The sequence below is a fragment of the Protopterus annectens genome, chromosome 17.part0 (genome assembly GCF_019279795.1).
Source record: "Protopterus annectens isolate FY-2018-M chromosome 17.part0, PAN1.0, whole genome shotgun sequence".
Classification (NCBI taxonomy): Eukaryota; Metazoa; Chordata; order Ceratodontiformes; family Protopteridae; genus Protopterus; species Protopterus annectens.
Genome location: NC_056751.1, coordinates 491568027 through 491582324, shown reverse-complemented (window position 1 = coordinate 491582324; position 14298 = coordinate 491568027). Strand labels below are relative to the sequence as shown.

General features: G+C 35.3%; 1 protein-coding gene across 3 annotated transcripts in view; it reads left to right on the top strand.

Annotated features, from left to right (window-relative positions):
* Window positions 1-10853, top strand: part of SYT3 (synaptotagmin 3) — a 1759115-nt gene extending 1748262 nt beyond the window's left edge. Inside the window, exon 7 of one of the 3 annotated variants that reach the window (XM_044059772.1) lies at window positions 10159-10853. In XM_044059772.1, the coding sequence (XP_043915707.1) occupies window positions 10159-10242 (84 nt within the window). In that variant the 3' untranslated portion in view covers window positions 10243-10853. The remainder of the gene's footprint in view (window positions 1-10158) is intronic. The other 2 variants (XM_044059773.1, XM_044059774.1) reach the window with 2 other exon arrangements.
* The last annotated feature ends 3445 nt before the right edge of the window (window positions 10854-14298 follow it).

Sequence of the window (14298 nt, the reverse complement as noted above, 5' to 3'; positions counted from 1 at the left end):
TTAGGAATCAGTATATTAGAGGGTCAGCTCAGGTTGGACAGTGTTAGAAAAATATGTACTTAAACAGGTTGGACGGTTTGGAGACAAAGTCAGAGAGGCGAGATTGCATCGGTTTGGACATGTGCTGAGAAGGGATGATGGGTATATTGGGAAAAGGATGCTAAGGTTGGAGCTGCCAGGTAAGAGGAAAAGAGGAAGGCCTAAGATAAGGTTTATGGACTTGGTGAGAGAGGACATGCAGGAGGTTGGTGTGACAGAGCAATATGCAGAGGACAGGAAGAAATGGAAACAGATGATCCGCTGTAGCGACCCCTAACAGGAACAGCTGAAAGATAAGAAGAAGGGAGGCTTGACACTGTATTAAAAAAAAAAACAACTTCTTAAGAAAATAGTCATTTTTAATATGCGTTGTCCTCCTGTGTTTTCAGTTTTCATATATTTTCTCAGTTCTGAAACTCACACTTATGAGTCTCAGAATTACAATACAGAGCCATCTACCTATATACCACTTATATACCACTTATACATGTTAATAATTATTTCTTTACTGTTTTGTGGGAAAAATTACTGTGGAGTTTCTCCCCAATATTATAAAGATACATAATTATTTTAAAAGGGTAATGATAACAAGGATAGATGTATAAATTAATCAAACTCAATCTGATATATAAATTAATCAAACTCAATCTGATATATAAATTAATCAAACTCAATCTGATATATAAATTAATCAAACTCAATCTTTATTCTCAAACTGAACTCTGATCCATTGCTAAAATAAAGTTACAGGCTGGTCAGTCGTGATATCAATATATACTCAGTGATGTTGGCTTGTAGATTCTATTGTTTAGATGTTTAGGCTTCAAGAAATCTCATCGGTTGCAGGGCATTAATATAATGTTTGAACTAATTATGCGTTACAATTCACACCCATAAACTACCAAATACTTCTTGCTGTCACTGACTGTAACGAATTCAAAGGAGTGCATGTACCTTTTTATTTATAACACTGGATAAGTGTTGATTTAAAAAAAAAAAAAAACATTTGCGCTATCGCATAGTGTATCAGTCAGTCTCTACCTGCATCAGTAACAATGGTAACATTTTTATTTGTGATGTTTAAAATCTATAAAGGTACAATCCAGGGTGCCATCTATTATCCATTTTATTTTGTCTCTTGAAACTTTCTTTAATAACACTCATAGTAACTCATTACTTCTGTGAATACTTTTTCCAAACATCTATAAATATCACCTCATTTGCGGATTATATTATCCTATATTTTCAAATCCTTCTTTTTGCCCCAGTTACAACAGATCAACATGTAGAATGTTTATCAACACCATATAATCGGGTCTATGTTTACCCATCAAATGAAATCCTTATAGAATGGCTATTCCATGAACACTGAACATCGAGCACCCATTTCATTATATAGGAATATCAAAAATCATCCCACTGAACTGACATAGTCAGCCTTCAAACACAAAACACCAACAGGTATGTATTGGAGGGCTGTTCACCAAGCTCTGCTTATATATATATAACAACTCTGAGATCGCACTACAGTGGGGAAAGGACCGAGTTCCTTAACTCCACCATAATGCAGTCTTAGCAAAACATAATACTGTTTTGTTTCTATGGGAAAATTATGATACTTGCCCTTTCCCCACTGTAGTGCTTTCTTGAAGCTGGTGTATATAATTAGTGGGGTGTGCATGGGGCACAGCCCCACACATGAGGAGAATTCAGTGAACATTCCTCCAATACATACCTGCTGGTGTTTTGTGTCTGTGGGCCGACTATGACAGTTTGATGGGATGGTTGTCCCCCTAGGATGGGCATACCAATCCTTCCTTGCCTTCTCATATCTGTCAAGCTTCTGAACTGCTAGTCACACCTGTGTCACCTGGGATGTAGTCAAAGATTCATTCATTCATGCCAATAATACAAAATCATTTAAACAACAATCATTAAAATCTGTTGACTTAGTGTACCATTTACTGGGTATTTTAAAGGCCTATTTGTTATACAAAGTTTTACACACTGATGGATGCCAAGATGATAAACATTATGTGAAGTAAAGAAAGAGGCTAACATGACTTCCCTCTCCTTATCCAATCATTTTTTATAGCTTGCCCATAGGCCACTACTACCAATATCACTAATTGTTTACTCTCGACCACTCACACTGTTTATTCATAATATTCAACCCAAACAACCCTAAAATAACTTATTCCAAATAACTATCTCTATGCTATCATCCCATAAACTAATCTCAATTAATTTTTAAGCAAAACTCTACACTCAGAAACAGTTTTGCAAATAATATATTCACAGAAACATTTGTGTTATATTGCAAAGTTAGTAACTTCTGTTGTAGTCATTGTGGTGCTTACTGCTCTAAGTAGCTTTAGTGCAGCCAAATGGCTAATTTACACAAAGCATCTTTTACATAATCCCCTCAAGCATATTTGTAACACCAGATAATAATGTGGAGTACAGAGTTATACACAGCGCTTTGCAATACTATATACAGCTTCATAGTTGATAAGTTCATAGGTGTTAACTAGGCTAATGACCACAAGGGCCTTTTTAAGCCTAGTCATTCATCTCAAATCTCTAACAAGCTCTTGTACCCTTGATAATTGTAAAGAAGGGCTTGGGAGATGAACCATTATAGGCTGCCTGTGTCCATTAGAGACTTGAGTGCAAACCAGGCATGAATTTCCTGTTCTCTGTCCAGCTGTCAAAGTTACACTTGAATTAGGTTACGGAGTAACTCTGCTTCACATGGATGGGGAGCCTGTAACAGAGAAGGGGTAGTCTCTGGGATACATACCTGTTTCTCCAGCAGGTCCTGTTTAAATCACAAGGAAGTTTAATTATTTAGAATGAGTAATTCTGTTGCTGGATATGTAGAAGGTCCATCAGTATGGTGTCTAACAATTCCAGATATGCCAGGCATAAATTTCCCCTCCACAGCCTGTAGGAGATAGAATACAGGAATAGGGCCTTGAGGACATGTTACTTATGCCCTGTATTCTTTTAGTGAGGAATCAGTCAACATTCGAGTTGCTGGATGTACCTAGTTAGGTAGCTACCAAAGGAGGCATTGTACTCAATGATAAGGCTGATGAATGCTAAATACAGTGGAACCATAACTTCCTTGGACCTAGATGCCATACCTTTGTTGATAAGTTGCACAACATAGAATGATTTTCTCACTACTGTAGACACATGGTGGTCAAAGGCTAGATTACTGTCTATGTGTGTTTCCAAGTCACTGACTACTGGGTCATCTCTTAGAGTTATTTTGTCAATATAATAGGGGTGAATGACTTCACAAAGGATACTGTTATGCATTTCTTGCATTTAGTTTTAGTCCGTGGCTCTGATACCAGTTATTTGTCTGTGTCAGCCCTTCCTTGAGGATATTTATGCCACTGGGAAATTCTATCACTGCTCCTAATTTGCAATCATCTGCATAGTTAGTTAGCCAGAGGCCATTGACATTGGCCTTAGTTTCAGAGAAATAAATGCCAAAAAGGAGCAGTCCTTGGACAGATCCGTGAGGGACTCTACCTATGACTGGCCTTTTTGTAGAGTTGGACTCCCCAGTTCTAAGTTCCTGGGTCCTGTGTGTGTGTGTGTGTGTGTGTGTGTGTGTGTGTGTGTGTGTGTGTGTGTGTGTGTGTGTGTGTGTGTGTGCCAGTTGGCTATCCAATGAGTTACATAAGGGTTTATATCTAATCTCTTGAGTTTGTCAACGATGCCTGGGTGGGGGTATTGTGTCAAATGTCTTGGCTTGGTCAAAGTAGAAATGTGAACCATTTTGCACTATTTCATTGATTTAGTGACCATCTCAAAGAAGTCCACCAGGTTGACGAGGCATGACCTTCTCTTGACAAAACTAAATTCAGTTGGCTGCAGTGTCTGAAGGTTTCTTATATCATTATTGATCGTTTCTATGATGATTATTTCCATGGCTTTGTGTATGAGAATAGTGACACTTATGGGTATGTAGATGACCCACCTTAGTGAAGAGGGATTACTGTTCGTGAGGCATGAAACCTGTTTGAAGGCTACAGTTAAATACCAATTTCAGAGGTTTTGATAGGTCATGTTTCATGCTATTTACAAGGCATCCTGGGATATTGTCTGGGCCTATTGATGCAGTCTTCTTGATCTTAGACAGAGTATTAAGGACCTTTTCCCTAGTGGCAATAGGGCGAGATACATTTGATGGCATTTCCTGAAGGAAATTTGAGGGGGGAGAGAGCGGTAAAGTTGGAGATGAGTTTTTTGGCCAGTAAGTTTACTATTTCTTCTGGCTCAGTATAAGTGGCTCCATTAACAATGAGCTTTGCACACAATTTGTATTGCCTTTGAGGTTACAGACATAGCTAAACATTGCCTTGTGATTGTCCCTGACTGGTGTGCTCTCCATGGCTTTAACCATGTCTCAGTGAATGCACAGATGTCAGCATTCACTAGGGTGAGGGAAAGCTTGTAAGGAGTGGAGTTTTTTTTGTTTGGACTCCTTGCACTGAGCAGTAACATCTTTAGATTTTCTTAGTTTTGATTTGCTATGTCAGAAGTACTTTCAGTTTAGCATTGCCTAAAAAAGGGGAGGACAGTATTTTAGCTAATATTCAAAAGCCTAGAGAGGAGACCATCCCCGGCAAAGCAATGTGTTCTGTTGACCATCTCCTTCCATGTTGACAAATATTGCAACCCCTTAGAATGACACCGGAAACTACTCCAATTATTAAATTCAGTCTTTTGTTCGTATTGTGACATCATCCTTGGAGAAGGTAAAATGGTGCTAAATGCTAGGCTCATACCAGCCTAGGACACATATTCCAAGAGCTCCGTGATGTCTCTCTTATTATAGTCTAGGGAGGTACATCTCAGATCATTTACACCCACATGGACTATGATTGAATCATACTGGTATTTGTGGTCCAATGACTTGAGTTCATGCATAATGTACTACAAGAAAAACCTAGGAGTCCGACTGTAAAACACTGTAATGATGAAGCTTTCGAATCCACAAGATTATTTCTCAACTCAACATAGAATTAACAATATTAGTCAGTTTAAATATAAAATGCCAGCCAATCATATTCAAAACCCAGTCATCTCATCAATAATTAAAATGCATTGCATAAATAATACTGCATAAAACATAGTAAAAAAACATTTTAAGGCATGTTAAAACATATATATTAAAACATAGAACGCAGAACACATGCAAATCATATAAAATATGTACTATAAAAATATGTAGTATTAAAAAAAACATAAAAGAGTGTGTAAAAACACATAGAAAACATAAGAAAATTCCATTTCATTCAGCTATGCTTCTTCTTAAGTAATGGTTTTATGCTGTTCTTACTATTTAGACCTGGAAACTTGTGAACTGTAAAGAAATGTATCCATTTATATTCAGCCATGTCAGTATCATTTACATGATCACCCCCTCTTTTTTGCTTACAAATTCTTTGTAAAATTTAAATTTAAAAGAATGTTCAGTACCAAACTGCATAATATGTTTACTAAGAGCATTAGTTTCTATCTGCCTGTAAATATCAGACAGATGAGAACCAATTCTTTCTTTACATTTTTGGTTAGTTTTCCCTATGTAAAAATATTCACATCTTACTCTGCTGGCAAAGAATATTACATTTTCTGTTAGACAATTTGCTGAAGCTTTAAATATAAAGGGCTCCTTTGTTATTGGATGTATAAATTCCTTATCTAAACTAATATACAGTAATGATAATAGAGATAGTGAGAAAGTTCATATCCATGGCAACAGGCCCTTTTTATTGATTAGATGTTTGGACTGATAATATAAAGTTATGTCAGGAATATCTGTTTTGCAACTGTGGGGGCAGTGTTTGTCACTGCAAACTAGTTGCCCTGTGTGTAGCTAGGTATTTTTTAAATTTCAAGGGTGCCTTTACATGAAGAATGTCATATGAGGGTGTCTGCATCTGCACAGGGTACTGTCAAACACTTGAAGGTAAAGTGATAAGTAGACACAGTGATTTATGGATTAAGTGTTTAGGGAGATGTTTTGAAGTTAAATTAGACAGCAGCAAATCAAACAGTACTTACTTAAAAGAAAAAAAATTGTTTTGTCATCAATGATGAAAAGACAGGATTTGCTGAATGGGCAGCTTCATGGTGCTGGGATACAATGCTCATTTGCTTCTTCTCTCACTAGAAGCAAATCAATAACACCAATCCCAAGATGAGAAGCAGGCTACAGACTCTTTGGTGATCAACATTCTTGTCCCAGATGATGCAAGGGTCTGTAGGCTTGTTGTAGCCTTTTCCTGGTAGAAGTCTTGAATAGAAACTAGACCAGTCAGGAAGGTCCAACACAGACATTCACTGCCCAATCAGAAAAAGTCAGGAATCAATGCACTCTGTCCCTTGCCACACCAGGAGCAAAATATAAACACAAATTATATGCTGGCACTTATAAAGTTGTTATTAAGCCTTCTGGTGATAAGTAGTCTCCAGGAAATAATGTCTCTATGCTCTGTGTCTCACCAGTAGCAAAACAGAAGCACTAATCCCAAGATTATTACTGAGATGCAAAATGTGGGTTATCCGATAATTGGTGGTCTTGGAGTAGATGTTGCAGATTTTATATGTAATATGGAAAAATGGGTTAATATCCTAAGAGCTGCAGTATGCAGTAAATATTAAGATATAAAAGAGGGGGTAACTTAAACTTTAGCTATCTAAGTGAGAGGCCAATAATTTTAAAATAACAAGATAGACTAGAAGGGGTGGGTACTTTGTATTCTGACTCTATGAAATACATTGGGATGGCCAATAAATTTAAATAGCTGAAAGGGAGTGATTTCACAAAATAATAATTGTGTGCTTATTCACAATAGCCAATGATAGAGGAGAGGAACTGACATATGTGGTCAAATTAACAAAAGGGGCAGGCAACTAGAAAACACTTGAATTTAAAAATACAACAGCAACTGATTGGAAAGGTGGGGGGAAATGTATTTTCTATGTGAATCATAAAAGACACAGCTGTCGTCTCTTTGCTAGTTTAAATATAACATTAAAAACAGAATACAAGTAAAACGCAGTGTAAAAAATAAACTACAATATACAAAATAGATGAAGGAATGAAGCAATACAAAATACAAGAAAGCAAAAACAAACTAACCTTTCCCTCACAGCACTCTTTGGCATAGTCTAAGTGATCTTTTCCAGTAAAGCCATCATTGCCAAAATGTCTCACTTAAAAATGTATAAATACTATTTTACTCATATTGTGCAACCACAAGTATAAAATTCCATGTAATTGTACTTTTTGTGCTGTTAATGTTTATTCGACAGTCTAATAATTTAACTGAGGGCCACATACTCTAATTTACTATAATGTGTACAGAAGGAAAGTGCATAGGCACAAAGAATTTTACAGCTTTAGAAATTGTAAATATTAAATGCTACTCTGCAGAAAGTGTCGAGAAGCAAAGAATGCCTCTGATGATGTAACAACTTTAAAATAATTAGCTGGTTTGTTCTACCATGCTTATTTTCCCTGTAGAAGCTCAAAGTGTACTATGTTTTTTGAGGTTACCCACAGGCCTCATTTATACTGGCCTGGACCCTGTGGCCCACATCCATCCTTCTTCCTCTCCCGGACTTGCTGTAGATTTGATGGGGCTGTGGATCTTAAGACCATCCTGGATGGTTGGCCATCTGTGCTTTTGACTGGTGTTTTTTATATGCCCTACCCATATTTTCCCTTTCCGTGCCCCCTCCGGTGCTTGCTGGGCCCCTGTTTGGACCACACCTCTACTTTAAGGAATATCAACAGTGATTGTCCTCCACCCAAGATGGGAACAGCCATCTATCTCTCCTTGTTGCTTTATCAGTTACCTATACCACCAATTGGACCCAGGTTGGATGGGTCATAGTTAGGGCTTTATCCCTGTACAACCCCAGATTGGCTGCAAAGTATGTTTCAAAACTGTGACTGTTTTTCATTGCCTTTATATGTGACTTGTTGGTAAATATGCTGGGGGGGGGGGGCTCAAAATAGCCAGCAAGTTTTTTTATGAATTCTGTCTTGTGCTAGTCATCTACTTTTTCATGTTATCTCTGTGAATGTCAGTGCATTAATCAAACACAGAAGAAAGCCAAAAGTGATAAATTTGCATGCAAACATTCTCAGTATATTCCCAAAAGAGAAGCATTTGCATGCAAACATTCTCAGGGTACACTGTCTTTTTTTCATTCAGAAACAAAGACAATTGCTATATAATAAAAACTTGACATTAGAGCTATATTTCCGACAAATCAAGAGAAAATATATGAGGAAATATTCCATAAGTAAAATAAAAATGAACATACAAAAAAATAAATAAAACAAGCAATGTCTAAACATTTCAGATAGCACATTTTTCTTCAGATAGAAAGGATCAAAAACAAAATTACTAAAATATGGTATCTAATTACATGAAATGAAAATCTTATTTTCAGTGATAAGCTCACTGTTTAATTCAGTACCATAGCAGTTTACAGGAAATGCAGACTGACTTGCCATACTAACATGAAAGGGAGTGCATGACATTAATCACACATTACAGCTATGATGCCTGGCACTGTATATGGGATGTATTACATTCTGGCACTGTTAGGTAAAACAAGTGCATAACACGGAACAGTCTTCCATGTTAATACAGAAGATCATTGGAATAATTGCCCATGAACCCCAGCCCACACATAAATAACCACACTAACTTTGATATGTGACTATTTTTTTAAACTACTCCAGTAAAGAAAACTTGTTAGAACATTTAACTGAAAACTGGAAGCAGATAACTGCAAGATGTCAATAATAGTAGTGCAGACTCTAAAACGTCAAGCATGCCGGGCAGCATTCATTTGCCACTTGACACAACTGAACAAGTCAGAGAGACCAGTACCCATTTGACAGTTTCGTAAATACTCTCTCCCTCCCCTTTTCATATTCTTAACACTGTTTCACATCCTGCCTTTCCACCTCTAAATGCATTCCCAGTTCACTTCTTGCCATTCCTCCTTTGCTAATCGTCCCTAAAAATAACTCTAAAATTTGAAGCAGGCATTTGTGAACAAGGCAAGCCTTTCTTAAATCTGTGTGATAATAGCAAGGGAAATTCAACAAACAATTTGCTTATGTTTCAAATAAATATGTAGAAACTTTATTTAAAACAGTGATCTTTCCTATCTGTCTGTACTTTTTTCACTGAAATTTCTAATTACAAAAACTATAGTTTGCCTTACATAGAATGAACATAGTATTATTTTCCCTGGATAATTGCACCTACATGGCTTGAAAATATATAGCTTAGTTAAGTGTTCTGCGATCTTTTTATGGTCATAACATTACTATGATTTAAATACTGTGCAATGTGTTTCCAGTAGGACAGCTTAATAGTTTTAAATTAGATTCACTTTGGCAATCCTCTCATTTAATCTTTTACCAGACCATTGGTTTTGTTTGGTATTATCGCTGAACTCCTTTTACAATAAAAAATGCACAGCTAAGTAAAGCAGTTTAATTGAACAGGTTTGTTTATATTGCTTTACCATTTTAATGTGCATTCTATACTTAAATTGCATTGAAAAAAGCATTTGGAAGTACAAGTTATTAATATGTTGGTGCTCTGTTTATCATATTCAGCATTCCGTAGTTAGCACAGGTAAACTATCTGAAAATAAAATGTTTAACATGATGGCATTTTAAATTCCTGTGTCAAAATATCAAGATAATTATTTATAAGTCCTTTTTTTCTATATGTCTTCTTGACCTGAAACAGGTCAACTTTAATGATTAACATAGAACTGAATGCTTTTTGTAAATAATACCATAAACATTTATTATTGTTTTCATGCATTCTTCATCTGGTTTGTTACAATACTACAGAAGAAAAGGCACAAAACATTTTTTCTTATTTTATTTTGTAACTTTATGAAGCACTATTAGACAATGCATGAAGCTGGATATAATGTGTTTTTACTTGTACAGTCTATTTTCTGTACACATTAGAGGAAAGATTAGATTGGATGTCAGCTATTTCATCCATTAAGTTTCTCATTTCCTTTTGTTCTGTATTTTATTTGCAGGGCTCAGATGACTGGAATTCCTCTGCCTCATCTACTCTGCAGATCATTCCTTGCATTTGCAAACAGGAAAAGAAATTTCCATGAACTCTCATGCAGCAGAAGAAAATATCTGATTTAGTCAATCAGTTCTCCAGACCATTGAACATTTTATTCCTTTTAAAGCCATAAGAGAGTAGCAAGAATTCATGGGAAACAGAAACATAACTTTAAACAGTGTTATGCAATGAAAGAAAGATGGATTACTGGAGAAAAGGGCACATAGTATAAAATATGTGGATAGTCATAGCAGTAGACGTTTGACTCATGATTTGACAATTTAAGAACTAATGGATTCACAAAATGAATTCCATCTTCTTGAGTGTTCTACTTCTAGGAACTGAAAAAGGCGTCTTTCACCAAAACTGTGATACTGTGAGCGAGTAATGTCGTAGAGTGCTATACCCTCTTTCACTTTAGGCCATCTATATACCTTGCATATCAAATTCTCAACAAAAGCTTCTGTCAAAAACTCAGACAAATATAAGTGTCAGACATGTTAAGTTTGCATGCTGTAATAAAATGTGAAAATGTAACATTTTGTGGAGGGGAGACATTTGTTGTGTTTTCTTCCTATTATAGATATACCTGTACCTGCCATTACCTTGCTCCTTCTGTAAAATGTTTCTCCCACTAAAATTACAGTATTTCAGGTGTAATATGACTGGTGATGATTCTACTACCCCTGATGTGTATGTGTGTATTTATTTGTGTACTGATTTGTATTTGTGTAGACCAACAAATCATGCTTACAAAAAATATTTGTGGGTTCTATTTGAAAAAAAAAAAAAACTCCTTTTGTTTTATTTACTGGCAGCGTTCATTGAACTAACATTTATTATTGTTCTTCAGGCATACTCCATCATCTGTAATAATACCAATAAGATAGGTGGAAAGATTTTGCTGTTTTCATGTGACATACTCCAGAGTTCCCTGCACTGGTAGAAGCCAGTGGCAAATATTGGAAATAGTAGAAGAAACACTAGATCAATAGAATAGCTACATTTTCTCAAAAACACCGTATATGAAATTATGAATGTCTATACATTTTTTACATGTGTTATTTTACCTTGGAAAGTAATAGGACCTGTGTAAGTTCTCTTTGACAAGCTACAAACCTTCATAGATGGCAGACACAATACATTTCTAAAATTCAGATCTTTCACTGTTTTTTTCCCCAAGAAGAGTCATCTCCAATCTGATACATACCATAATCAATCCATAACATAAACCATCAATCAGAGGTTCATTACTACATGTATTTCCCTGTAATTAAACCTTTAAAAGTTTTTTTGAATCACAGTGGTATCTCTGTAATGAACCGAGTTTGGTCAATGTATTGTTTTATTTAATTTTATTTTTTTAATTTGCTGCAGTCCACTAGTTAATATTCAGCTCTTGCAGCATGCCATCTGTTTAATATTTTAAATTATATGCAGTGTTAAACTTTGAAATTTGATTTCAGATATCTTTTCTTTAAAGCCAGTGATTTAAAAAGGCCAAGCATTTAAGTTATTCTGATCTCAAAGGCATACTGGTTGAAAATTTTCTCTAAATGTATCTATGCATACACAATTAGCCTGGATTATTGTGAAAGGATTAAGTAAGGAATAGTGCACTTACCCATTTAACAAATGATTAATAAAACATGATTTGAACAGATCTTAGCACATGCATGTTGCAAATACACTGATAGGTTTTAAACTTTCTGTATTCATGTTGAGGTAAGAAACAATATTAGATACAAAGTGCAATTAAACAAAATTAATGTTAACTGCAAAAAGCTAATTGGTTTTAAAAATTAAAAAGTAACTAGCCATAATGAATAACATAGTCTATATTTTCTGGATTCTGATGACATTTCATTTTCAAAGAAATAATATTTATAAAGTATTCTACATATTACTTTGGAAACATATGCAATGATGAGGACTGTGTATATGTGTGTGAATGTTGTGGATTATCCATATCTGTATAATAAAAATGTTGTCAAAGCTCCTGGCATGCATAATTAAGAATTAAATTATCCAAGGAACTGCTCTTCAAATGTTTTAATTATATGAGTATTTAGATCTTTGAAGAAAACTGCATGTCTTAATATACTTATAAAATCAGACATCATTTTTGTAACTACAGTGCTTCAGAAACTTGTTTCTGGAAGCCAAACAGCATTGAGACACTCTGATCAATAAATGTCTAGCCCTTAAAGAACTGTAAATTGCAATTTTTTTGCAAATCTTTATATCGTAAAACATTTGAAGGTACTATAATACTGTCCTTCCCTCAGCAGTATCCATTTAAATACCTCAAATGCATGCATGCATCCATCCATCCTTAGCCCCTTTTCCCCATTTCTGTACATGAGGTCAGGGTGTTACTTCGACAGTGACAATCATCTAACCAAGGTTCACACCACCAGAAGGATAGCCATGCTGTAAATGTTCTTCCATACCACACACTCGCATGCAGGCCAATTTAGTGTGTCCAATCCACCTACTGCATGTCTTTGGAATATAAGAAGAAACTGGATCTCCCAGATGAAACCCATACAAACACAAGGAGGACATGCAGACTTTGCATGGAAGGCACCCCAGCCAAGAATTAAACCAGAGAACCTCTTAGAGTAAGGTGGCAATGATATCCACTGCACCACTATGCCACATACCTGAATGCATGCCATAGTGTAATGTACTGTTTCAAGTAGTAATAAACTAAAGACTCAGTAATGTGCCAGTGTACTCATCTTGAAATATGCATTGCTTTATTTAACGCATGACAGTGGCCCTAAGTAATGATCTTCATGTTCCAGATATGTATTTTTATGTCATGCTGTTGACTGTGATAATGTATTTCAAACTATTGCCAAGCTGTTAGGAAATTTAGTCTGAAACATCTGAGCCAATGAGCAGAGGGGGAAACCAGCAGGTATATAGTATTTATATAGTATTTTGTTAGCAGTGCAGGCATACTGAAATGCATCAATTCCAGACATCTTTGGATGTCGTATGTTGGTGTCATGATGTCCATGTATTATATTACCACTCAGGTATGCACTATTGCATGTAATATTACAACATGAAAAACAGAAATACAGGCAAAGTCTTAGTTCAGTGGACATTCCCAGTGTAATAGTTTACCAGCATTGATTAGATGCTGGAACTATTATACTGTTTCCATTTATTTAAAGCATATTTTGAAATCAAAATGTATGTTTAATTTGGGATTCACAAATTGGGTTAACAATGGTTAGCACCACTGACATGTTTTCCTTTTGTCATCTGGATTCATTTCAGTTCTGTCTGATTCTTCAAATAGCAGAAGTATAGCATCATAATATGCTGATATACTATCTGTAGTAGTTTACATATAATAAATAGCTGCAGGCTGCCATCAGTCCACAAAAGTCATACCACTCATAAAGGCATAATATCAAACGTATTTCTTTTGAACATTGCATGCCTATTCATTTATTTTGGTTTCCAGTATCATAGATATTTTATATATTTGTTTCTGCTCTGTTTCAGACTTGTTCACTTGTTTTAAAAGTGTTATTAGCCCATGCAATGACTTTTGTTAATAAATTATCTGGGGCTTGTTCGTACCTATTTTTTCCTATAGTTGGAAATTTATACCTGAACAATGCAATGGTGATTTCACTACTGTTCATAAAAACTCAAGTCATCCTATCCTGTATGTGAATTATAGCCGGTCTCATGTTGTTCAGTCTTTTTTCAGTGTTCTTTTTTTCAATTAAAAGTTTTAGAGTAGATTTAAATAATAATCTTTTCTAGGCTGTTAATAACGTCTACCATTATAAAAACTTTTGTTATACTACATAAATTATTTCTTAGCATAACTTCTTAATTTAGTAAGTTATTATATAAAAACTATAGGTATAATTTCTCTTGAATTCATACAACCCAGTGCCCTCATTTAAAATACAAAGAAATGTGATTGTTTTCAACTATTTCCAAGTTTTGTCATATGGTTTCCTGCTCAGTAACAGCTGTTAACCATTACAATATAATGATCAGAAATACTTAAATTATTTTCTTCATTGTTGATAAAAACAGTTGCAGTGTGTGACATTTAAAGTGGTACAGG